General features: G+C 42.9%; 1 protein-coding gene across 4 annotated transcripts in view; it reads left to right on the top strand.

The window, feature by feature from the left end:
• The window catches only part of CCHR1.PART1H18orf54 (chromosome chr1.part1 C18orf54 homolog), an 821,260-nt gene that overhangs the window by 226,328 nt on the left and 567,227 nt on the right, over positions 1–27,705 (top strand). For all 4 annotated transcript variants that reach the window (XM_044075106.1, XM_044075115.1, XM_044075097.1 and 1 more), the window contains one exon: positions 15,322–15,641. In XM_044075106.1, the coding sequence (XP_043931041.1) occupies positions 15,371–15,641 (271 nt within the window). In that variant the 5' untranslated portion in view covers positions 15,322–15,370. The remainder of the gene's footprint in view (positions 1–15,321; positions 15,642–27,705) is intronic.

Here is a 27,705-nt window from a genome sequence, read left to right as displayed (position 1 = left end):
GCTTTTTTTTCCATCTATGTTATTGTTTACAGTATGTTCCTCATTTCCAAATATTTTGCCCCTCACCACACTCCATTGCATGGGTTCCTATACTTCTGTTTCTCTTTTACTTATTTCTTGTAAGACAGGGGCAGAGAGTATTTATATCGCTCTTTATTGTTCATCCACCATGTCACCCCTCTTACTCTAACACTAATATTCCAGTTTCTTACCTACTGTCACAACAGTAATTCAACTTTCTCTCATCCATCATGCGTTCTTCTTTCAATTACACCTGCCATTCCTTGAAAATGCTACCATCCCCATTTCTCAGTCACTCCCCTCTTTTCCTACAACTCACTCCAAACCATTCACAGAATAACCTAAATACCTTCCATCTGCCTCTTCTGTTCAGCCTCCTTCCAAAAATGAATGTCCTCTTCTCCACTTGTCACATTCCTAAACTTTTACACTCTGGCTGACTCAACTGAAACAAACTTTGGTCTACAAAGTCTACCAAGTCTACCATACTGTCAATCACTTAACAAGCAAATGTCAGGAGCCTTACTTAGATCAGATGGCATTAAGAATAAATTGAAAGAACTAGACTAATAAGCATCCTTTAAAATGACATAGTATGCATCATGAAATCTGTCAGTTGTAATCACATCTTTACCGACTACTATTACTGTTGAACAGCAGCCCAGGAGCTAGGATGTGTGGAGGAATAATGCTTCTTACAAACTAACACCTCAAAGCCTCCCTCCTAGCTCATAACGCATCCAGCAATGGCCAAGCTTCAAAATGACAAATCAGCAGCTGCATATCCGCAAATACAGCACCATTCCTTTATTTTGTCTTCCTCTTCCCTCAAATATCACAACATTTAATGTTTTCATATTAATTAAAAAGTTCCACTCCTTACTAATTACAAAGACACTGTACTTTTTGGCACCTTCAACCTAAACCTTCTCAAGCCCATTAACTTTAAGCAGTGGACTGTCTCACTGAAATTAGTCTTACTCAACTAGTTAAGGACCCTACCAGGTCCAACTTTAGATCATGAAAGCACTCCTTTCTGTATCTTCTCATAGTAAACATTCCACAAAAGATTAACATTATACTGTTACCTGCTATTTCATCTAGTAACTACACAACAGGCATCCTACAAAACTTACCATCTTCCACCCCAAGACTCCCAAGAACATTGTAGCCCTAAAGCAGAAATTATGGCAAACTGACAGCATTCATCCAAAACACAGATCCTTGCAACTTTGCAGTCCCTAGCAGTTATTCTCTTCAACCTGCAGGACCCAACTAAATTGTTCAGAAGTGAGCTTAAAACCGTGTTTACTCTTGACGTATGAAGCCTGGGTTAAATGGGAAATGTTCACCCTCCCCCCCCCAAAAAAAACAAACAAAAAAAAAACAAGGGCAAATGTACATCTTTGACACCTGAAGATATAAAGCTAACTTTCTTTGTTTTTTCAAAATGCAGTGATAAATACCTTGAAAAATGCTAATTGATTAATGGCGTCAAAGGATGTATCCATGTAATACCCTTCCATAGAAAGACTTCATTCACATCCCGTATGGCAAACAGACTTAAGGAATTATTTACTTTACCCTTCCCACACAACATAAACACACCACTGCTTAAACCAGCCCCCATTCACTCTTTAACAAAAAAAGAAGAAATTGAGAAATACATTGATAAAATCCTCACAAATGTCTAGACAGCTGCAGATGGGCTTCTCTTGGTTGCTTTTACTGTGCAGAGATCACATGTTTTCCACCCTCTACCATCTCTACAACCTTTGTCTCTTCAACGCAGTGCCTGCACTGTACAATCAAGCAGCAGTGAAAAACGTACCTTAGCAGCCCATACCTGGAAGCCCCTGTGATTTTCTGACAGTTTAAGTCCTAGTCATCCCTAGGCACAATATTTGAAAACCTAATCTTAATTGAAAGTAGACTATATTAAGATGTACAGCCTCTTTTTTCTATGTCATTATGGCCTTCTAGGCCAACTGTATTATTGCAACAGCCCCAATATATTCTTACTGATTATATCCCCATGAACATGGACAGGGGAATTTTAACAGGTTCTGTCTTCATAAATATGAGAAAAGCCTTTCACTAGGTGAGCCATCATCTTTTCTCAAACTCTATTTCATCTGGAATCAACACGGTTCTCTTCTGCAGTTCAGAAATGTTCTGGAGAGGAGAAACTTTATACAAGTCCAAACTGGATTCTCTATCTTTACCCCTAATCAAAGGAGTACCTCAGAGATCCCTTTTGCTTTTCACTTACCTACTCCTGGACCCCCCCCCCCCCCACCGAGTCCAGTGTCACTTTGTATGCAGATGTCAAGGTTATCTACAGATCCAAGACTTCTCCCTGTCAAAACAGAACTAGAAGACCATTTCCCTCCTGTCTCCTCAAAAATATACTTATTAAAAATACATCATCTGCAATCTGTGGTACAAAGTCAGCACTTTCCACCATTCCCCCTAAATGGATCGTTCAGTTTAGCAAGTAACGGTACTTGCATATTATTGCAACTAGGTTCCAAACTACGCAAGTACCCAACTTTATATGTTTATACGGGTAATCTTTAAAATCCGTCCCTATTTTGGAGCATTTGTCCACCCAATTATTTTAAGCTTTGTCAAGAATTCTTGTAAGAGGTTGAGAAGCATGATATCATCTACAGTATACTTTTGTACAATATGTAAATGGAAAGTTAGACTAATTTCTGCAAGAAATGTCATTCGCCGATGCATGTTAACTGCTATGAATCTGTACTTCAGATTAACCTTTTTCCTCCTACATTTACCAATGCTCCACATGCAGTCAGATCTGAGTACAAACCTTATTAAATAAACAAACTAAGCTCTATACATATACAGATAGTATCTATCAATAATTATATTATAATTGTATAGGATCTAGAACGTCTGCCATTATGTATTATCGCAAGCAGGTTCCAAACCTGTCATCATTCTTCCCGTATTTTGTTTTAGCATTTACTGGCTAAATCAAACAAGGCTAACCAAAAGTCAGATGGCAGGAACTTTAATTCAACATAAAAAATGAATAGAGAACAAGAAAATAAGCATGCAGTCGCAAACTACAAACCTACACCGTCCTTGTGGGAATTTCTGCTTTCTTTGACCACGCCTGTCTATTTTTTCTACACTTGCTCTTATCTATGAACCTATCAACAAGTTAGTTCTTAATGACATTTTACGTTTGGCCGGACAGTAACACCTTTAGTCAGGAGAAAATGAGCTGTATTCTCACCATCTTATTCAGTCGTAACGTGAAGGGCATGGGAATATATTGAGTGGGTTGTTTGGAACCTGGTTGCGCTAACTGCCCTTAGAACCAACCATGCTCTTCAAATGTTTGAATTCTGGCTTGATCAAAACCTAAACTGTTAACTTCTGCTTTGGTGGTAGAGCTATGTTATCCCCCTACTTTTTTGTCTAGGAAGATCTCGCACTCTCCATCCCCCTCCCCCCAACTACTAGAGCAGCCACAGGGAAAGGGAATTCTGATGGCACACCTAGAATACAATTTCACAGTCAAAGCCAAGAAAAGTATGACCTCTGTCCAAACTACAGCTAATGTGTAGATTTCATCACTCTGGCTCCCAAAAGAATATTGGCAGTGTCCTTCAGAAGGCAAAATGACTTAAATAGCTTACAGTTAAACAATACATCTTACTCCTAGCTTTTCTCACCTATAAACTCTTTTTAACTAAACACCTTCCCCATTTTTTGCCAGCAGATTAACTAAAAGATGCAATACCAATAGCCTAAGGTCAGTCCCTTGAAATCTCATCCTTACTTTTCTCCTAGAAACACGTCATGTGACTGACCTTAGTCTCTTAACGTTGGTTAAATTAAAAATAAAACCGTGGGAATTTTCCAGAGAGCTTAGACATTTTCCAGTGAGGTATTTTAGTGTAGAGAAAGCCACTACAAGAAAATAGCTTTAAAAGTAAAAAAAAAAAAAAAAAAAAGGCATGAATTACTGAGTAGCTAGCATTATGAGAGGATGAAAGAAACCAACAGAAAAAATAAGAATGAAGAAACCAATAAATTATTTAATGTGAAGTTGTTCTATCTTGCCTTCATTCTCACTGATAGGTTCGGAGCTGATCCTCTGCTCCGACTTGGCCAGATGCTAAAGCTCAAGGTCTTCAAATAGCTCATGGCCTACTCCCTATCCCATGATGCAATAGAGCTTCCCCCAGATCTCGTTTGCCGCTGCAACAGATCGGGTGTTTGTCGAACAGCTCTGGCCAGTATTGGAAAACATTTGATATTTTTTCTATATAAAAAGTTTTTTCATAGTTGGTAGTTATTAGATTAGAATTCGATACTTGAGACACTTTGTCTCTTTGATAGATATAATTTTCTCTCTTTCTTGAGGCTATTTATTTCTAGGCGTATTTATAGATATTGTGACTTGTTAATTAAAATAACTTTATTCCCTGTCCTTCTACTTAATCAGTAACCTGTGTTTTTTATTAGGGCATTAATATTTCTATTGCTGCTGTTTGTTGAAATTGCATCTTATTCAGCCCTGTGGTTTTATTAGGCTTGTATAGTTGTTATTGAATAGCTTGGTGTGTTTCCTAGTTACTGTAGTTTAGTCTTAGACCCTCTTTTATTGGGGCTATTTTTGATTTCTTTATATATATATATATATATATATATATATATATATATATATATATATATATATATATATATATATATAAAAAATACACACACACACTGTTTGATATGTATTACTGTTGTTGCACTGTGTGCTAGGTGTTATACATTTATATTTGTTGTAGAGCTAAGAATTTTCTTCTTTGGATTTAACAGGTCTGAAAAGGCTATGTCTGAGTTAAAGAAATGTCCAAAATGTGGACAGAAGAAGTCTGCTACAGATGGGCACACAAACTGTGTGTATTGTTTAGGATTGTGCCATCTTTCTCTCCTTTAGCTCTTGCGTTCTTCATGAACGCAAGAGTAAATTAATGGCAAGAGGTCTCTTGAAATCATCTTTTCAAGAAGCCTTAGAAAAGGACAAGTCCGCTACGTCTTCCAAAACATTATCTACCAGCTCATCGTCTGAGTAGGAGCTGAAAAAGGGCTCATCGACTTCTAAATCTATGTCTAGCAAGACTGCCGCCTCTGCTCCTAAGCCTATGGAGCCGGAGGTAATTATTGTCAGTAGGAGCTGGTCACCAGCATTGGAGCCGGTATCTCCCACTTTAAAATCTCCAATTTTGCAGTCAGAGACCTCATCTATTTCTTCCCGGTCCTCAAGATTATCGGATAAGGATGTGGATAGAGTGGTGCAGAGACGTATGCAGTCACAGGCGCTAGCAAAAATTTTGTTTGGTTTGACCCATAGGGCTTTGGAACTGACTCGGACCCACCTGTTTCTTCAGTTCCTCCTCTGGTTCGACCCGAAGTTTCAGAGCTGTAGTATTTGGAACGGATGTGGAACTGCCGGAGCCGACACCCATGGGGCTTTCGGGTCCGATTACTCTGACCTCTTTGGTGCCTACCTTAGAGACTATGAGCCGACACTCGCTGGTTGGGTCTGGAGAGGATAGTCGTACCAACTTTTCGATGCCGACTTTGCCTTTCAGGGCCTCGGCTTGGATGAGTCGGCACTTACCTTGGGATCGGAGCCCATGGCTTCAGCATCGCAGAGACTGCCTGTTTCTACAGATCCAGGCGTCTGCTCTCCTCATAGCATCGAAAGCACCATGGTTCCGATCCGAAGATTGTCCCTCAAGCACCCACGTCATCGGTACCAGCAATCTCCTCCCCTAAAGTTCCTATGTCTGCCTCTGCTTCACTGATCCTCAAAAGTGTAGAGACCTGGAGTCTCCGGTCCCCCCATCGGGTGAGCCCTGTTCTTCTAGGACCTCCCCAGATGCTCCCTCTGAGGAGATTCCCAGGAAGAGAATTTGCAAGAGGAAGCATCTGGATTGCCCACAGGAATCCATCATGTCAGATACTGACTTAAATGAGTCAGAAGGGTCCCCACGATCCCCCTCTGAAGATATCTCTTTTGGTGATATCTTAGAAATCCTAAAACAGAGGGGTGGCTGGAATCCCCTTAACCCTACTGATGATGAGTCAGTACTCCTGAAGGCTTTCGGTTCTCAACCCTCCACCTCTTGGGTGACTCCGCCTTTTGATGAGTTGCTGTACCTTATCTCGCGAAAGGCATGTGAGTCCCTGGATACCATAGAACCAGTCCCTCAGAGGCCTAATAAATTCATAACATCACCTCAGGATAAGGCTTTCCAATACCAAAGGAGTACCCGTTGATGCTGTGGTGGTGGCAGCAGCCACTAAAAAGGAGTCATCGGAGACCTCCACATCTGTTCATCCTCCTAATAGAGATTCTAGGATCATGGACAGATACGGAAAGTGTATGTTTAGTTCAGCGGCCTTTACTCTTCGATCCCTGAACTGTCACACATTTTAATAGACAGCAGAGATCTCCTTAAGGAGTTAGGAGATAAGGGTGCAGTAGCTGCGGGGGTCTCAGATAAGATAACCTCCCAGATTGCTACCCTAAATTCACTTATAAACTCGTCCATGTGTCTGATTTCATATGCAGCTGATGGAACGAGTAGGGCAGCGGGTACAGGAATTGCTCTTGGGAGAGACACTCTTGGATGTGCTTATGTTCCTTTGTGTAGCCCTACAAGTCATCCTTTGTAAACACCCCCTATGATGGTTCATCACTTTTTGGACCGAAAATGAAGGAAACTCTTACCAGGTGTGAGCAAGATGGAAAGACTCTGTCTGCCGTAGGAGTCCATTTTTCCACCCCTACCAGACCTTATCCTAAAGGTCAGAAGAGTGGGAAAATGTGGTTTTGCAAAGCCCAAGGAGCTTTCTTTGACACATGTGGTGAAACCCCCTCTAGAGGCAGAGGAGGGGGCAATAATGGGAGACGCCGTCCGTGCAGCAGAGGGGGCCCGCAAAATCAGGGTGACGGGGATCCGTTCTTTGGCAAGCCCTACCAGTGCTCTTGAAAGGAGGCCCGTCTGTCCGTCTCTGGAGGTAGTCGGGGAGATGCTTATCTTTGTACCCAGACACCTGGCTAAAAATCACAAAAGATCAGTGGGTACAAAGCATAATATCCAGAAGATACCATTCCTTTTACTACCCCTCCACCCCCTGTGAAAAAATCCCAGATGTTCCACCCAATCAGAGGGAACAGGCAGCCATAGAGATTGCAAGGTTGCTAGAAAAGAGTCATCCAACCAGTCCCAGCAGATCAGAGAGGATCCTGAAATTACTCAAGGTTCTTTTTAGTTCCAAAGACAGCAGGGGACTGGAGACCAGTTTTGTATCTCAACAGATTGAACAAGTTTTTCAAAAAAACAAAGTTTCGGATGGTGACGCTACATTCTATACTTCCTTTTCTAGGAAAAGATGATTGGATGTGCTCAATAGATCTCCAGGATGTGTAGTACCATAGAAAGATGGCAAGACCATCCAGGGATCATATGTGCTTTCAGCTGGGAGCCAGTCATTTTCAGTTTCGAGCTCTGCCCTTTGGTCTCCAGCCCCCAGAGTGTTCACCAAATGCATGGCAGTAGTCACAGCTCACCTGAGACGGTTAGGATTCCAGGTGTTTCCATATTTAGACAACTGGCTCATCACCACCACCACCAAGCATCAACTCATACACGCAAGAGAGACAACCTTAGATCTTTGCAGTCGTTTGGGGATTACTGTAAACTGGGACAAATCTGATTTACAGTCATACAGACATACCGTCTTTATAGGGGCAGATCTCGAGACAGTTTCCATGACCATAGGACTTCCAATGGAAAGAGTGGTGAGCCTTTGATAACAAATTCTGGATCTCCTCCCCAAACAGAGAGCCCCAGTTTCAGTAGTGCTCAAATTACTAGGGACCATGGCTGCAGCCATCATTACCTTTCCATTAGGCTGAATGCACATGCGGCTACTGCAATGGCTGATTTTCACACAATGGTCTTATTAGGAATTTCCAGTGTCTCACCACATTATAATAAAGTCATGCACGAGGGATCTTCTTTGATGGCTGACCTCTCCTCAAGTGACAATAGGACGTCCCTTTGTTCTTCTAACCCCGGTTGCCACTGTGACCACGGATGCCTCCCTGATAGGATGGGGGAAGCATTTTCAGGGAAGGACAGCCCAAGGCAGATGGGAGAATCACAAGGCTCATCTGCATATCAATGTCCTAGAGATGAACTTTCTACCTCTAGGGACTATTGCAATACAGACGGACAAGATGTCAGTGGTCTGGTACATAAACAGGGGGGGACCAGATTATACCCCTTGTGTCGAGAGGCCTTGAGAGTATGGCAGTGGGCAATATCCACCCAGTGCTTTCTGATAGCAATGCACATCCTGGGGATATCCACTGTGATAGCGGACAAGTTGAGCAGAGCAATACTTGTCTCCTCACAAGTGGTCCCTGAAAGAAGAAGTAGCGGAAAGGATATTCCGCAGATGGGGCCAGCCTTGCTGCAACCTCTTTGCAACCCCCAACAACACCAAATGCAGCAACTACTTTGCCCTGATCCCCAACTCGGGGGATGTCCTAATGGATGCACTTGTACACAGTTGGACCCCGGGACTTCTTTATGCCTTTCCCCTGTTTCCTCTGATATCCAAATTCTTACAGAAAGCCAGCACTCTGGGAAGGACAATTATTTTAATAACCCATTACTGGCTTCATCAAATTTGGTTCCCCTTTCTGCAGCCTCATCTACTGGAAGAACCATGGATTCTGGACCCAGTTCCAGATCTTCTGATGCATTCATCAGGGGTTTCTTCATCCTCCAATTCATACCATAAAATTGACAGCTTGGCTGCTCCAGTTCCGCAGTTTATCACCTGCAGCACAAAACATCCTAATTTCTTCTCCTAAATCTTCTACTAGGAAACCATATCTTAGCAAGTGGAAAAGATTTTCCATATGGGCATCAGATAATAATGTTGATCCATATATGGCTTAGATTTCTTCCAACCTAGAGTTTCTGACTAAACTGTTTCATGAATGAGCGGCCGCAGCAAGTTCAATTGGCAGCAATCTCTAATTTTCATATTGGTGATCAACAGACTCCCATCATGTCACATAGACTTTCTAAAGTATTTCTTAAGGGTACTATTCATTTGAGACCACCTGTTAGAACCCCATCTGCTCCATGGAATCTCAATTTTGTGCTCTCATGGATCATGTCACCCCCCACCCCCTTTGAACCTGCATCATCCTGTGATTTGAAATACCTATCATGGAAGACCATTTTCCTAGTAGCTATTACTTCCGCTCGAAGAATTTCAGAACTACACGCCTTGTCCATCAAAGCCCCATACTTGATTTTTCATAATGATAGAGTAACACTGAGAACAAATCCTTCATTCCTACCTAAGGTTTATTCTGAAACAAATCCCAACCAGACTATAGAATTACCTGTATTTTTTCCCAAATATACAAGCAAAATGGAACACATGTTACACAAACTCGACATCCATAGGCAACTTCGCTTCTATTTAGACAGGATTAAGGATTTCAGAAAGTCTGATCAACTTTTTGTCTCCTTTTCAGATTCAAAGGAGGGTACTCTGGTGGTAAAAAAGCACTTTGTCAAAATGGTTGTCAGATTGTATTTTTGTCACATACAACTCTACACAGATGACATTAAATCATAAAGTCAAGGCTCACTCAACCAGGGCAATTTTCACATCTTCAGCTTTTCTGGTACGGCTGCCTATAGATGCCATTTGTGCAGCAGCCACATGGTCCTCACCTCATACCTTTATCACTCATTACAAATTGGATAAGGCCTCTAGGGACAGGGCCTCCTTTGGTTCTATGGTTCTGAGGAATATAGTTCCATGAGCCACCCAAGGCGATGGTGCTCGGGACACTGACCCATCAGTGAGAATGAAGGCAAGATAGAACAACTTCACATAAAGAAGTTATGTACTTACCATAACGTTCCATGTGAGTTGCTCATCTCACCTTCATTCTTGTGTCCCACCCACCAACCTCCTACCTTTTTTAGTCTTGAGGGCCGGGAAGTTTAAACAAGTCTTAATGATACTTTGTCCTTATCTACAGTATTCTTATTTCTATGCCTATATTATTTAGTTATCAGTATGATTGGGCAAACAAGATCTGAGGGAAGCTCTATTGCATCATGGGATAAGGGAGTAGGCCATGAGCTGTTTGAAGACTTCGAGCTTTAGCATCTGGCCGAGTCGGAGCTGAGGATCGGCTCCGAATCCATCATTGAGAATGAAGGCGAGATGAACCACTCACATGGAACATTATGGTAAGTACATAACTTCTTTTTCTAAATAGTTTTTGCTACTAGATTAGGCTTTCTCTCCCTGAAAAAAAAATCAGCCATTATGTATACATTTATTTATGCAAATGCTGCCGTGACACACACACACACACACACACACACACACACACACACAGTATTTAACATGTCAAATTCTAGTCCATCCAGTATACATTGCAGTATTCGTTTGCTGAGAAGATTATGTAGTGCTCTGCTTGCAAATATAATTTGTATTTATTAGCTTTGTTCGGTTTGGTGGACAGGTGCTCCTAACATTTTCAGCTGAGACCTTGGCAAGTTTAGGCAATTACAAATGTTCACTAGGTAGTTATATTCTGTGGTACTGTACACATTTGAAGAAACATTAATGACATTATTGAAGGGAAAGTATGTAGCAGTTGCATATTATCAGCAGTTATCAAACGTGCATACATTCAGGATTACCCAGGTAAACTGGTTGAAGTAAATTGGTATGTGCAAGTATGAGTTAACTGCTTCCTACCAAATTTAAAAAGTGTTTCATTACTGCCTCCTTTTTGATGTACTTGTTTTTTCCAGATATTTTGTGTTGGGGAGCTCCGTGCTACAACCGCAAGCTTTGGAAAAGGCTCTTTCTCCTTTTGTTTTGTAAAATGTGACCTTGATAAGAAGATTGCATTGACTGTAGATGAGCATATGGAATAGCTGGTTTGTCTGTGTTGCATTTGTGCTAGTGGTGGGCAGAAGAAGCAGTGTAGTACTTTGTATGTGAAGCAGTTAAGTAGGGGGGTAACCCTGGCTGTTACTTGCAACCATTTGGATTTTTCAAATGAAGAGCAGTGAAATTCTCTGAGGCCACCTAAGGATATGAATTTTAAGGTCTTATTTACTGTTTGCATTTTATGGATGTTCTGTTCACAGTTTGGTGCAGTTAATTGTAGACAGTATTCTATTTTTGTAATGCCAACACTTTCCTAAAGTTTAATGCAAGAATGTTAGACTAAGTGCTAGCTCTGATATTTTGCGTGTGTTTCACAAAGTTAAGTTGTTATTGTCAAAAGTGATAGTTGGGTCCTTTTGTTATATGTCTAGGTAGTACTGTACCATGTTTAACTTTGGGTTGGATTTCTACTGTTTGTCATTTGCCAAACAGCAGAGTATTTATTTTTTTGTGCGTGTGTATTTTTGTTATTAAGCTGCATGCCAGTCAATCACTTGCACAGCAAGTTAAAATCAAGTTGTAGCTTTTCTTGCATGTTTACCCATGTTGTTGTGTGATGACTTATCAGAATATAGTATGAGGATGTCATCTGCATGAAGGATACCGTTCAAGGCTGGTAAATCCAATTGGTAAGTTAATGACTGAAGAAAGGAGTACTTGCAGCAGGAGTGAGCCTTGCAGTACTTTTTCTGAAAAGGTGCCATTTTGGATGTGTTGGGTCCATGTTTGATGACAAAAGTTATTTTGGGCAGGTTTGCAGGAAACTACTATAGGACACTTTTTTTTTTTTTTTTTTACATAAGTATACGGATGTGGCTGACTGATTCAAAACGTCAGTTGATGGTGCTTTTTAGTTGTCCTTTTCTATTGCCTCAAAGATGAAGTTTGTTACAGTAAATAATGTGTTTTGTGTAAAAAACATCCATGCTGTTTGTGGGACAAAATGTCTTATTTTGAGAGATATTCCATTAATTTGGCTGCACAGGAACTTTCCATTATTTTGGTAGTGGATACAGTATTGCAATTCTAGCCAGATACTGTCTTGGGTTTTTAACTTTGGGGGTTGAAACAGTGGTTGTATACTTCCAGGAGAAGGGAATTATACCAGGTGAAAATGTTACACTGAATGTATTGCAGGAGTTTACAAAATAATTTATCGTTTGGATAAATTTTGGATGCAATGCTGAGTGTTTTGCTAATCTATTTAGGAAACTCCTTGAAGTAGAATGGGGCATACCTCTCAACTTCTTAATGCAATAAATCTGGACAAAGCTTAAAATTAAATACTGCTCTTATAAACCTAGAAAGTTGTTAGACTAACATGATTTGTGTTAGGCATTTTTTTGAAGGATGTGAAGTCTGAAACTCATGTATGCGTTATTTATTTTTAGTGCCTTCAGTCCTTGGTGAGTTGGAAGAAAGCAACACATTTTATGAGCAACAGACAAAAATCTGGACATTCTGCAGTAATGTGGACAGTTGAGAGATAAGGAATAGGGAAGTTCACAAACTCTCCAAGTACAGTATGTGACTGTGGTATTAATTGGCTGAGTGTTGTATACATTGTGGGGTGTTGGGAGTAGTGTGTATAATAGGGACTTTAAGTAGGATTGGATGCAGAATAGCATGGGTATTTGAGTGGGTTTATGAGATATTTGTCAGTTTTGGGCATTGTCCAGAGTTTCTTAGTGGAAGTCTTTGTAGGATAGTTGTCTGCTTTTTATAAAAGATGCATTTAGTATGTTTGTGGCAGTGAAGGCTTGCTATTAGAAGCTGTAATATGTTAGCTGTATTGGGCAGGTCTACTGTCCAAAATTTCCTTGCAGCATTGTGTTTCTTTAAAAGCTTTAACAAAATAAGTAACATACACAGCAAAGAAACACTCTGGCTGTATGTTTGAGCAACATTTCTTTTAGCACTTTCGTCCTATCTTAACTGTATTAAATGTTATGCATGATAGGTTGCTAAATGCCTGCTTTTGCATTTTTACCATTTTATAACAGGTATTACTATACTATCTATTGTTATAAGTTGCTTTGTAATTAACTTCTATTTGTTTTGTTCATTTACTGGAGCTTTTCTTCCCAGGACTCCATTGAAAACGGACTCCTAGTGGCCTAATGGACCATTCTGACAACAAACTGCAAATAAAATAATAAAGTAAAATAAAATAAATATAAAATCACTTTACTTGCATAGTTATTACAGCTAAGGCTGTGTGGTAATCTTATTTTTGTACAAACTCGCCTTGATTGCTTATCTTGGTTAGAGCTGCCACACTTTATTTGTGTAGCTAATACTGTGTCCCTATTTCCTTCCAACTTTTTTCTTTCAAACATTTTGTTAATGTTCTTTTGCTCTTTTATATGTAAACCCGAATTCTCCCAGAGTTTCATAGACAGTATCATAGTGAGCAAATAACCTCCATTTTTTCTTAACTTCTATGATCTTCAAACTACTCTGATAATGTCAGAGTAAGTGGATTTTTCAAAAGTTTTTCTGATCAATGTTTGTGTTATTTCCTCTGATGTGCATAATATATGTTTAAGTATATTATTTTTGCCACCAGTTATTTCTCTACCAGTTTTCTCAAGTAATGCCTTGGAAATCATCTATCAGCAAACATCTCCTTCATGATATTTAAGACTCAAAAATATATAATTTTCAGATACCAGTCTTTATTGTCTTTAATTTTCACTATACTGTGTTTTTGCTTTAATGGGTGACTGATATAATGTAGATATGAATTTGAAAAACTTTTCTTCCCATAAATATTGTATGTAAAGTCATAATTCCTGTGCATACTAACCAGGACATCCAAAAATAAGATACTGTATTAATCGGAGTTGGATGTAAATCTAAGGCATGAAGTTGTAGCATTAACTAATAAAGTCCATCAATAGTGTGCACCCCCCCCACCTTTCTATATAATATAGATGGCTAGGAATGTGTAGACCTACTTAAAAAGCATTCCATACTCTGAATTGAATACATATTAGTTTTCTCAGAGCAAAAGAACTACATTTGTATAAACAGGAGGGCGTGCTGCTGCATCCATGGCCACTCCTGTTTTTATTATAGTATTCACCTTAATTATGGAATAAGATGCATTTCATAGCTTTCTCTGGTAAACTAATCTCAAGCTCATGGAATCCATCAAAAGCGATTATAATCCTTTTGAGTCCTGTTGCATGTGGTATCACTGAGAATAAATCTAAGTTAACACTGGAAGCAATATTAACAGATTTCAACAACTTTAAAAATTCCAGTGAAGCTTCAGTAATGGCCTCTCATTTCTTAGATTTTTTTTTCAGTCCACCAGTTTAGCAGAGACTGTTTTTGGAACACCTTGCCGCACACACTGCTCTTAATGGTAGATTCTCTTAGATGTTCATTTCCTCTTGCAATTATGAATATAGCTGGTATAAGTGGGCACTCATTTTTGAAGTACTTATACAAGACTAAGTTTATGGTACACTTGACTTAGTAACTCTTCAATCCGCACATCTTTATCTTGTATACAATTCTTGTTATGTTTTTGAAAAAACCTTCATATTGGTCCACATCATTTAATAAATCTAGCATCTTTCCCATGTAATTCATGTTGTCCCACAACACCATGCTTCCCTTCTTATCTGGTTTTTGTTCATTTCAAATTCTTACATGATCATTCTTCCACAAGCTTCCATTCTTCTCCTGTTAAATTGTAAAAAATGATGCATGACTATTCTCAAATAGTGCCTTAAAGTTCCTTTCATAATTTTCTTTTCAAATTGAAAGTTGATTTTATCTGAAGCGTTAGCTTTCTGTTAATTGTATATCAATTACCAGAACTTTTTTAAAATGTTTTATTTGTCCTTTGACCAGCTTAGTCCAACTAGGCTATTAACTTCTTTTAAGGGGAGATCCAAGCTGGTATTTATATTACTTGGGGAACTTTGGCCTGTGCATTATTTTGCATCCACCTGAGCTACCACCAATTGAAACAAATGGACCTCAGTTTAACACCCCATCTGAAAGATAACACACTGATGGGTGGAGCACCTCCCTACGGCTACACTGCCAAAAAAGTGTGTCACTACTAGACCTGAACGTTTTAAGCAATTTAAGTTTACTGTTGGTTTAATTTGTTGTCATTGTTTGCATTTAAGTACATAGATGTGTGTATGCCTTACTCTATATTGCTTGGTTTAGGCTTTATTGCTTGTAATGTTTTTCTAATTGTATCAATGCATTTTTTTTTTTCATTTGTAGTTTCTGAAAAGATGAAAAAAGATTTCTTCACACAGCTGCAATAGAAGCAATGTGTAGCTCTCTTGAAGAAGGCAGTACCCAGTCTTCAGAATCTGTAGTTTCTTCCCTGCTAGCAAACCAAACGGAACGCAGTTTTACTGATGCCTCAATATGGTACAAAGACGAGCAGTATAACTCTGCCACAAAGGCACTGGAGGCCTACATTGAAGATTTTGAACAGAGCCTTCTATCTCCTGATGTAAGCACGGGGAAACTGTACTTGAAGACTGGCCTAGTTAAATATGATGGTCTTTCTAGATCCCTGGATCTACTCAAAGGAGGTATGCCATTGACTATATGAATGCATTTTTGCATATTTATTTTTTTTAAAAAGTTGTATTTTTATTTGGTGTGTGTGATCCGCGGTGGTGCAGCGGTAGCGTTGTTGCCTCACAGCAAGAGGTTCTTCCGTTCGATTCTCGGCTGGAGTGCGGGGAGTGCCTTCTGTGTGGAGTCTGCATGCCCTCCCTGCGGTTGGGTGGACATTCGAAAGACATATGTAAATGAGCGTGCCTTCGTTGAAGATTGAACGTCGAGCTGGCACCTAGGCGTTCGTGAAAGTCTACTGCCAGTCAATAGCGGACCGGAGTTCCGCTGTGGTGACCCCTAACCGGGAAAAGCCGAAAGACCACAACAACCTTTTAAGTGCGTTTTTTCAATAGTGATTTTTTTTTTTTCCATTTTTCTGAGTTGACGTACCTTTGTGTTCCACAATAATGAAAGCAAGTCAATTGTTTTAGTTCCATTATATGTTTACCATGTATGTCTCCATTGTCTTTACAGTAAACAAGAATAAGCCAAATATGGTCCACTGTCAGCAGGAGGTACTTATGGAAACTGCACTGTATATAGTTTGAGAAGATTTTTTTTTTTGAGAAAGGAAACAGTGTCTGGCTTGCCTTGTGTCTGTGAGGTGCTAATCAGTCCAGCTTTTTGGGTAGACCTTTCCTGGCCATTGTGTGTCATGTCACTCTGCACCATGATGAGGCAGAATATTAGTCTTCAAGTTTCAGGACTAGCTGCAGATACTTTTGGATCTGGATATTCCTTCATATAACCCTGTCTGGTCAGCGAACCAGATTTGTGGACCGTCTCCATGCACTAGAATCCTGTCATGTCCTTCTTCCTCCATCTCTGGTTCTGAGGAAAATGTGTCAGCATTAGAGGAAGATACAACTAGATTCCTGCTTATTTCAGGTGGTCTGCCCCCTTTAACAGGTGACTCTACACGTCCCTATAGCTGTTTGAATTTTTATGAGTTGACTTTTTCCAGGTGTTGTTCAGTTTCTAACAGACAAAGCTATGGTGGTTTGTATAACATAAACAGTAAAGCTGGACTAGATTTGCAGTATGACCTTGCAGCTGTGGGCATGAATTTACCTTTAAACTCCCATTTAGTATTCATTAATTTAACAGGGAAAAGCAATGTGCACCAAGTCATTTAAGCCACTTTGTGTATCTGAATCTTGAGAGGAAGATAAATCCATGAGATGTTTTATCTTCTCTCATCTGTGTGGGGTCTGTCAAACATTGATATCGTAACTTCCAAGCTGAGTTGCAGACAGACTAGGAAGAAAGGTGCATTCTCATCCCTTTAGATGGGAACGTTCTGTTTGCTTTTCTACCCTTTCTGCTAATGACCAGGGATGTTCATCATATTGATCACTGCTGCAGTTGCTGTAGCTGTATAACTTGTGCCTTGCCAAGGATATAACAGCCAGTAAAAGACCAAGTCTGGGTGCCAAGCCCTTCAGAGCTTTAGTGTTGTTGAAGAGTACACTCTACTGAAGCTTTTAAGGATCGATAGTTTGCTTGTGCTGTTTGTTTGCTTGGTACATAAGTTCCCTTCAGAGAGAAAAAAATTCTATTTAATTTTACTTTCCTCTTTAAAAAGTTATTTTAAAACTAGGAGTTTGTATTTTAAGACTGTACTGTACTTTAAACGGGGGTGCAGTTTGTCAGTTCAAAAGTTGTTTGTAGTAATTGAAAAAATATTTATTCTGTGGAGAAACTATGTTTAATTTACTTTTGGGGCATTACAAAGTGTAAAGTGCTTTTTACTGAGTTTTTGTGTGAAAAAGTTTTAAAGGCTTTTTTTTTTAACTGGCTTTTGCTGCTTGTTTTTCTTGGGAAAAGAGGCACACTTTTTTTGGCTTGACCATGAAAAAAAAACTGCCAGTCCTACAGTCAATCCTTCTTCCAGCCATAAAAAGAAAAAAAAGTAAGCGAACAGCCTTTTCCACCACAGCCAGGTAGCAATTTGCCGTAGCTGAGGCACTTCAGAAAACTGTATAGCGAAAACCATAGAGTTGCTTATATTGGTTTTAATTAAAGTAATGAGTTTCTTTCACTTTTTCGTGCACCATCTTTGGGTTTTAATGTAATTTTTGTTGAAAGAGAGTCCAGATTTATCTACTTGACCTACTTGTAGAGAGTCTAATAAACACTAATGATTTATTTGTGCTGAACAATTTATAATTTACATTTCTTTAACAACCCTTTTGGCTCCAAAGATGTAAACGGAGGATCCTGGGCCTTAAACACATGTCCTACACGGACAGCCTCAAAAAATTTGAGCTATTCTTGGTCTCATATTGTCTATTAAGAGGCGATCTCTGCTTGACTTACAAAGCCATGCCTGACCCAACTCTGTTGGAAATGCTACATATAAAGAAATCCAAATCCCTCCGCACCACACGCTCCAGAGACCTCAGCTTCATTACCACACTACAGGTTCATAACCTAGAGACTGTCAATGTTCTGGAATAGTCTTCACATACATGTCAAGCAGCGCATCTCAGTGGCCTGCTTTGAGAAATCTTGATGAGTGGATGGGAAATAGAAAGTTCACCCTGGGGATCACTGCAGTGGCTCTACTTGATAGAGGCATTGGGAACTAATGGGCAGCATGATGCCAGGGCACTTCTATGGGCTAAGCTTGTAAAGGCTCCAGAGTTATTAGCCTAGTACACACCTATGAACATTTGTTTGAAATGTGAGGCCAAAAACCTTAGGATTTAATCACTGGGAGTTGAACAAATCTCCAGTGATCCACTGGAGTGCTGATATGGGCTTTCTGCAAGTAAGCTGCTGTTGTTGGCGCTGACCCCGTATCCATCAATACCTCCTGCCGTTCTGGAGCTTGGCGTTGATTCTCCAAGATACTGTTACCTTTCTCTAGGTCAACCATCCTCCTCAGCTTTAATATTTTATGTCTCACTACACCAGCCTTACTTCATGAGCTTGGTATCAATTTAACATAAATGCAGAAATAGGTTTTCTTGAGACTGACTGTCCTCCTTGGCATAATGTTTTTCTCTGTCAACACTGTCCTTAATTCTTGTGTTCAATGCCGTGAATGTAAACAATGACTGGTTTCAAATTTTATACACCTTCAAGCTTGACTCAATGGAACCACTTCTTTGCCGTGATTATTTATTTATATTTTTTGCTTTATTAGAACCTCTATCCTCTATTGCTGTTCTTTGAATGAAGGTGGAATTTCTAGTTGATCTCGCACAAGTTTGGATAACTGCATACTTCCATCCCTGTTCAAGGTACAGAGGAATACAAGATGGTGTAAGTTTTTATTCTTGGAGTACATTCATCACACCTAATATGTCATCCTCACTCCACCTGTCAGGAGGGAAAATGCATTTGAGATTTTGGTTACCCGAAATCATTCCATTCAGAACTTGATTATCTGTTTTTATATGGTAAAAATGTATATAAACACTTCCATCCTCCTTTTAACGCATTTGTAGATGGAACTGATGCAGGTCTAATGTTTGGCCATGTAGGTTCTAGCACTATTCAGTTTTCTCACCATTTTCTCTTCCTTTGTCTGGAAGTTGGACCTCTGTTATATATTTGCATTTATGCGACACAATCCATCTTGCTCAGGTGACAGATGGAACCTGTTATGTATTACTTTACATAGTTCTACAGAAAGCATCATTCTAATTTTGTATCACACATTGACTGTAAGGAGACCATGTTTATGATCCCCTTTCATGTACTTTCAAGAGCTTATCTATATGTCCATAGAACAATAGGATAAATACTTCCACCCTCATTCCAGTTCTGGCTAGAGGTGGACATTTTCTTGGGTTGCCTGTCTCCTCTTCCATTCTTTAGAGGAGATGCCTGAAATTTGCATAGCAGCATTTACCTTTTAATGCTGTGCCGTTGGACAGATAAAACCAATGGGGTGGTACCATATTACTTGTGTTAATACAAATTAGTGGTGCTCAAACCCATGGACTTTGCCTTTAAAGAAAGTTGTCTATGCATACTCCTCCCAGTTTATCAAGTAGCCTGTGTACCTTCTTTCCTTTCCAGAATGGAGTTAGGTGTTATGAATTTTTCTAGAAATTGCTACATCTTTAGATCTTTTACCTCCCTTCTCCTTTCTCTTTTTTTGGGAAGTGTTTAGGAAGTATTTTAAAAAGGTACACCTCCCCAGCTGACATTCAACACCAAGAAACTCCTAAACCCCTCAATACCCGACTCAGATAATTCCCGACAGACTTGTGGTATCCCGGGTTTGCCAAGCTTCCAGAGTCCAGAATATTGAACCTTCGGGATCTGGAAGGGTCTTTGATTGCTTGCAGAAAACGTCCGGCATATTTTATTGTCAGGCTCTTAGGTCACATGGCGGCTGTCATTTATTTTTTTCACTTGGCCATGTATCACAGAAGGGAGTTAAAGTGGACTGTACTGGTCCAGTGGTAGTACTTAACACATCAGATGGATGGATTTTCCAGATTTTTATGGATATCAGGTAAGGTGGTGGTTGGTGTCTCCCTTGGTGTCCACCGGGAGAATATTTGATCTGAAGTAGTTAACTTCATTTGGCAGCAACCTATGGGAATCGGATCCGACCTCGGATCCGAGCCGGAAGTTTTCAATAGCTTTAGATGCGAGCTCCAAGCTCCTCCCCCTACCCATAATCCCCTGCCAACCCTGACTGACCTCAGATCTAGTTTGCCGCGGTTATCCAACAGCAGCTTGATCTAGAGTTCCAGGCGTTAGAGACATTTTTTGTGAGAAAAAACTTACTTTTTTCTTCTCTTTTCTTCTGTTTTTGGTTGAGAGTGTTTCCAGGTCCCTTTTTGTACAAACCCTCTCTAATTTAACTCTATATTTTTTTGTCATTTACCTGCCCATTCCTTCGTGGTTCCGTTAGGCACAAATACACACACACAACCCTAACGTGTGTGGTTTCTCTTTTAGTTAAAATGGCTGAGGCCCCAAAGCCGATCTTTTCTAAGTGCACCGAGTGTGGCCATAAGCTGTCCCCTGCGGATGGCTACATTCGGTGTGTGTTGTGCCTTGGGGTTGAACACCTGTCTTCTGGTTGTTCCATCTGTGCGGCGGGTGGCCTAATGGTTAAGGTGTTCAACCCCAGGGCACTCAAGGACCGGAGGTCTAAGCTGATTCTGGCGGGTCTTCTGCCCCCGGATTCAGCTTCTATCTCCGGTCCTCCTGTGGCTCCCGCTGCGGCTGCCACTCCTGCTTCCCCAGCCAGGACTCAACTTCCCGCCTTAGGCCCGGAGGAGAGGGAGGCCAGGAAAGAGAAAAGGAGGGAGAAACACCACAAGCGGCGGGCCGAGGCCTCTGCTTCGGCCCCCCCGGCTAAGCGGTCTTCTCCCTCCAGGACTTCTGGGTCTCCTCCGTCTCGGATCCAGTCCCCATGCTTTTCACCGGGTCCTGAGGAGGAGGAGGAGACCTGATCTCCTTCGAGGTCATCGAAGCGATACTTCCGTCCCACCTCGGTGGCCTCATCGAGATCAACCGAAGTCTCATGGATGCAGATTTGGACCGGATGATAAGATTCCTCCAGGCCCAACTGCAGATGGGAGTGCTCCTGCCCACCCCCCCCTCTCTAGGGGGGAGCTCGACCCCTTTTTTTGCCTCGATAGCTCCTTCTCCGTCCCGCTTCCGGGCTGAGTCTTGAACCGGGCAGCCTTGGAGCCGGGGTGTGTCAGCGCCGATAGTCTCGGTACTTGGCCGACACTTCCCTCGAGTCTGCCAGGTCCATTTTCTTCGGATCCGAGCTCTCTGAGCCGAGGGCTGAGCTTCGGATCCGGGGGTATCGGTATGCCTTCGGCTCCGTCCAGGTCGGAGCATACTGGTCTGTCGGATCCGATCGCTTCGGCGCAGGCCCCGATCCATCCGTCGGATCCGAGTGAGGGTCTGCTTTCGGATCCCAGAGAGAGCAGCTCTCCCTCGGCATTCGACGTGATGGAGAGGGCCCTGTCGAAAGATTCCAGGCCCCCGGCCCTTGCCACGGCTCCACCCTGCACTCCTTCTCTGTTGGGCCTGACTTCCATCACCCGGCCCCAGGGACAGCCTGCTCTGACGTCCCAGGTCATTCATTTGGAACAAGACGTGGCTGGTGAGACCTCCTCGGACAGACCCCCCCCCCCCCCCCCGAGGAGGTTCCTCACAAGCAAAAGTGCAAAAGGAGGCAACTGGACTCCTTCGAGTCCTTCACTGTGGACACTGATTTGGAGGAAGGGGAAGGCTCCCCAAGATCACCCCCTGAAGATGTCTCATTTGGTGACATCATGGAGATGCTCAGGATAAGGGGGGGGTGGTCTGCCCCAAAGCCTACCTCGGACGAATCCGTGTTCCTGGAGGCGTTTGAAGCAGGCCCGTCTACCTCTTGGGTGTCCCCTCTGGCTGACCCCTGGTAGATTTGATTACTACCAGGGCATGGAAGGAGCCGGACACTGTGGAGCCAGTCCCCAAGCGCCCGGACAAAATTCTTAGCCCACCCTCTGACAAGTCCCACTGGAGTAAGGGTCCCCCTGTAGATGCCATCTTGGTGGCGGTGGCCACCAAGAGGGAACTAGCTCAGGAGAGTCCCTCGGTTCATCCCCCGAGCAAGGAGTCTCTGTCGATGGACCGTTTTGGGAAGCAGGTCTTTAGTTCGGCTACCTTCTCTGTGAGGTCACTGAACTACATGGCACATGTGCTTCGACTGCAGCGGGACCTTATCAAAGAGTACACTGTGTCGCTCCCCGAGTCCATGTTGGCGGAGGACAAGCGATTGCACTCCACCCGGATGGCCACTCTCCGATCTATATCAAACACCTCTATACAGCTACTGTCCCATGCCATGGAGGGAGCCGCTAGAGCCTGCGGAGTGGGCCTTGTCATGAGGCATCAGGCCTGGCTCCGGCACTGATTTCGCGGAACCCTTCAAGGCGTCTTTCGCTAATGCCCCTTTTGATGGTTCTGCCATTTTTGGCAAAACTGTTTGAGATACCTTGGTCCAGAGCGAGAAGGACCGGAAGACATTGTCTGCTGTCGGAGTCCGCTTCTCCAAGAACCAAAAGGGACAGAAGAAGATGTGGTTCTGGAAGTTGCAACAGTCCCGTCCCACTCCGGACTCCCAGCTCTTCTGCGGCAGAGGAGGGCAGGGTGGACGCCACCCTAGAGGCAGAGGGAGACCGCGGAACTTTGGATCCAGTGAACCTTTCTCGGACCAACCCACGCAACACCCCTGAGGGGTTGCCCAACTGCTCCACTCTGGAGGCAGTCGGGGGGCGTTTCTTGAAGCACCTAGCAGCTTTGGAGTCCATCACGACAGACTGCTGGGTGCTTCGCATTATATCCAGAGGATATCAGATTCCCTTTTCTCTTTGCCCACGCAGCCCCAGATACCTCCCCGATGTCCCACCCAATCAGAGGGAGGCCGCAGCAACAGAAATCCAACAGTTGCTGGAAAAAAGAGCCATCCAACACGTCCCCCCAGACCAGTGCGGGTCTGGGTTTTACTCCAGGTTCTTCTTGGTGCCAAAAAAGACGGGGGACTTAAGACCTATCCTCGATCTGTTATCCCCTGAACCTGTCAGTAACCAAAGAGAAGTTCCGCATGGTCACCCTTCTATCCATTCTCCCCCTTTTGTGGGAGAATGACTGGATGTGCTCTATAGACCTCAAGGATGCATACTACCACATTCTGATGGACAGGCGATCCAGAAGGTTCCTCCGCTTCCGGCTAGGAGCCAGTCCTTTCCAATTCAGGGTCCTTCCCTTTGGTCTCACCACAGCCCGCAGGGTGTTCACCAAAGTGTTAGCAGTGATAGCGGCCCACCTGAGGCTCCAGGGAATTCAGGTTTAACCATACCTGGACGACTGGCTCCTGACCGCCCCGACAAGGCATCTACTCTGCGCAGCCAGAAGCTACTTTCTTCATCTAGCTCCCTGGCTGGGGATCACTATCAACATAGAGAAGTCATCTCTTACCCCGACTCAGACTATAGACTTCATAGGGGCAAGATTAGACACAAACAAGCTCCTAGCTTTCTTGACCACAGACCGGCTATGAACCCTGAGGCTACATGTGCGGGCCATTCTACATTCTCCAGCTCCTCCGGCGGAATTGGTCCTGAGGGCTGTAGGCTCAATGGCGGCGGCAATCAACCTTTTGCCAATAGCGCGTTTGAACATGAGGGTCTTACAATGGACCCTCCAGGTCCAGTGGTCCTTCCTTCAATTTCCTCTGAGCCATCCCATTTCCCTCAGCAGGACTTGCAAGAGGGCCCTCTTATGGTGGCTCCAATCTCCGAACCTCCAGGAAGGACGCCCCTTTTCTATGGCCCCTCCCCTAGCCACGGTGACCACGGATGCCTCCCGCCTCGGGTGGGGGGGGCATTGTTCAGGCAGGACAGTCCAAAGCATGTGGGACCCCATGGAGACCTCTCTGCATATCAATGTCCTAGAGATGAGGGCAGTGCTGTTAGCATTGCAAGCACTTCAGGACCTTCTTCCTGTAGGACCTATTGCTATTCAGTCAGACAATATGTCTGTTGTCTGGTACATCAACAAACAGGGGGGAACCAGGTCTTACCCACTCTGTCGAGAGGCCATGAGGGTGTGGGAATGGGTGATTTCCACCAACCGCTTTCTTATAGCAATGCACATTCCGGGGCGGTCCATCATCCTAGCGGACAGACTGTCGCACTATCCTGTTACCACACGAGTGGTCTCTGAATCCCGAGATAGCGAATCGGATTTTTGCCGTATGGGGTCAACCCTGTTGCGATCTCTTTGCTTCTCCCTCGAACACAAAATGTTACAACTACTTCGCTCTCATTTCTCCCTCCGGGGATCCTCCGAGAGACTCTCTGGTGCATACTTGGCCTCCCGGTCTACTTTATGCTTACCCTCCACTTCCTCTGATGCTGAAGTTTCTACAGAAAGCCAGCCGGTTGGGGAGCAGGATAATCCTCATTGCCCCATTCTGGCCTCGTCAAACCTGGTTCCCTTACCTTTGGTCTCATCTGGTGAATCCTCCTTGGATTCTGGATCCCCGTCCGGATCTAATATCCCACCCCCTAGATCTCCCAGTCCCGAATCTGGACAATCTCAAGCTCACAGCTTGGCTGCTCAAGTTCCACTTGTAGCTAGTACTCCCGGTATCTCTTCCCCAGTTAAAACTATTCTAGTAGCAGCGGACAAACATTCTACTAGAAAGATCTATAGTAGCAAATGGAAACGTTTCTCCATTTGGGCGGAACGTCGAAATTTGGATCCTTTCACAGCTCCTTTGCCCGCGGTATTAGACTTCCTGTCAGGGCTGTTTCATCAGGGGGCTAGCTCCTCCACAGTCAAGGTTCAACTAGCAGCTATCTCTCATTATCGCATGGGAAATGAACTGGACCCTTTGATCACCACGAAATTGTGTAAGACTTTTTTGAAGGGCACCTTTCTGCTCAGACCTCCAGTGAAGGATGTAGTCCCTCCTTGGGATTTAACGCTGGTGCTTCAGGCCTTGACAGCTCCCTCATTTGAGCCTGCAGCTTCAGTAGATCTTAAATTCTTGTCATGGAAAACGGCCTTTCTTGTCGCTATCACCTCTGCTCGAAGGGTCTCTGAACTGCAGGCCCTCTGTGTAAAACCCCCATATTTGACTTTTCACAAGGATAGAGTTTACCTCAGGACCAATCCCTCTTTTCTTCCCAAAATTGCCTCTGAATCGAATATTAACCAGTCCATCAACCTACCAGTCTTCTTCCCTAATTACCAAAACAAAGGGGAATACAAATTACACTCACTGGATGTGCATAGACAACTTCGCTTCTACATCCACAGGACATCTGGTCATAGGCAATCTGACCAGTTGTTCGTCTCCTTTGCCAAATTTAACTTGGGTAAATCCGTGTCTAAAGTCACGCTGTCTAGATGGATTTCGCAGTGTATCCTTTTAGCATATGAAAGTTCTGGCAGGCCCGCACCTCAGGGAGTCCATGCCCACTCTACTCTGTCTATGTCTACCTCTGCGGCTTTTAGAGCTAGAGTCTCTTTGGATGATATTTGTTCGGCAGCCACTTGGGCCTCATCTCATACCTTTATCAATCACTATAAATTGGACATTATCTCCAGAGGGAGAGCATCCTTTGGCTCTGCAGTGCTCCGAAACATCCTTCCATGAAGGCCGCCCAAGGTTCAGGTAGCTGGGGACTCTGTCCCATAGGTTGCTGCACAAATGAAGTTAACTACTTCAGATTAAGAAGTTATGTACTCACCATAACGTTCCATCTGAGTAAGTAAACTTCATTTGTCAGCAATCGTCCCTCCCTCCTGCCCCCTCACTTACGAATGTTTTCATACTCGGGTCCATGGGTGTTACCCACTTTATCTTGAAAGTATTAGTCTTCGAGAAGTATCTGCTTTTGGGCAAACTTGATCTGAGGTCAGTCAGGGTTGGCAGGGGATTATGGGTAGGGGGAGGAGCTTGGTGCTCGGATCTAAAGCTGTTAAAAACTGCCGGCTCGGATCCGATTCCCATAGGTTGCTGACAAATGAAGTTTACTTACTCAGATGGAACGTTATGGTGAGTACATAACTTCTTATTCTTTCCCCTCCGCAGTCTACAGTCATGACAGATGCCTGTCTTCTGAGTTTGTAATTTTGAAGGGAAGACTATGCAGGGGACCTGGTCTGCAATTGAGGCCAATCTGCACATCAACTTCTTTGAGATGAGAGCAGTCCTTCTTGCATTGCAGGCTTTTCAGGACATTTTCCCTAAGGGTGTGGTTTCTGTCCAGACAGGGTCAGTGGTCTGATATCTGAAAAACAAGGGGGAACCCGGTCATACTCCCTTTGTGGGGAGGCCATAACAGTCTGGTAATGGGTGACAGCAGTTTCAAATAACAGTAGCAGAGGCCTCAATAGGAGATGCAGCCAGCACTTGGAGCATAAAAGACAAATCCCAGGGTTGAACAGGATCGTACAGGACGACGAAGTAGGAATGTTTCTTTAAGAAAGGCCTTTGATATCTTAAGGGCAGCCAACAGCACATTATCCCTACCAATGTAAAAATAGTAAAGCAAGTAGACCCAGAATTAAACAAATTCACAAGAAAATCCAGGATAGCCTCCAAATGTGCTGAGAAGGGATCCAGGCCATGTGGACAGCCCACAAGGCAAAATGCTTCCACTTACTAGCATGCACCTTATAAGCAGACATCCTTTGGGAAGAAGTGCTTTGGATGACATTTCTGCAGTTGCAACTTGGGTGGGTCATCACAGTTTTGTGTCACACTACAAACTGGATATCCTGTGCATGTCTAGAGTTTCGTTTGGTTCCACAGTATTGCATAATATCCTTCCACGACACAGTCCTAGGGTGTTGCATGGTTGGTGACTGTCTCACAGATTAAACCCAAATGGAAGAGACAATAGTGAATATGAAAGTTATGTATTTACTGTTATGATAGATCTGTGTTGGTGGTTTCTATCTGGTACACCCCCCACCTTTTTAGCTATTGTGTTATCCCAGAGATGACCGACAGGGGAGAACACTTTCCCTCTTTTTGGGGTCCTTGGCTTTTTTTCTTTTGGGGACCAACTCTGAAAGGTTAAATGGAGAGACAGGGCAAAGTAGATCTGAGGTAGTTGGGGGGGGGGGGGGTTATAGGTAGAGGAAGCTGAGATTGTCAAGCTAAAATCTTGTCAGTTGGCTGGCATTAGGTCAGAGTCAGATCAGATAACCCACAGGTTGAACCACATGGAAACTGACAACACATCTGGTGAGTGCATAACTTTTGATCTGATGTTGTCAGTCTTAATCTCTTCTTGACTGATGGGTTATGGTTCTGAGCCTCTGAACCGAGCTGGCCGTTGTATAGCTCACACCAGCCAAAAAACTCTCAAGCTAGTAGTCTATCCATAATGCCCCTCTCTACAATATCTTAGATAATGTTTGCTGTTCTTATAGAAAAGACGTGTAGCTGAGTATATTTTACAGCTTTATTACAAGCTTTCTAACCTTTTTGTCTTAATTTCTTAGAGATATTTGATCCTTGTCTACCCTTTTCTCTTGTGTGTG

Source organism: Protopterus annectens, chromosome 1.part1 (assembly GCF_019279795.1).
Source record: "Protopterus annectens isolate FY-2018-M chromosome 1.part1, PAN1.0, whole genome shotgun sequence".
In the NCBI taxonomy this organism is placed as follows: Eukaryota; Metazoa; Chordata; order Ceratodontiformes; family Protopteridae; genus Protopterus; species Protopterus annectens.
The sequence above is the reverse complement of the archived record's forward strand: the minus strand, read 5'-3'. Positions and strand labels throughout refer to the sequence as shown.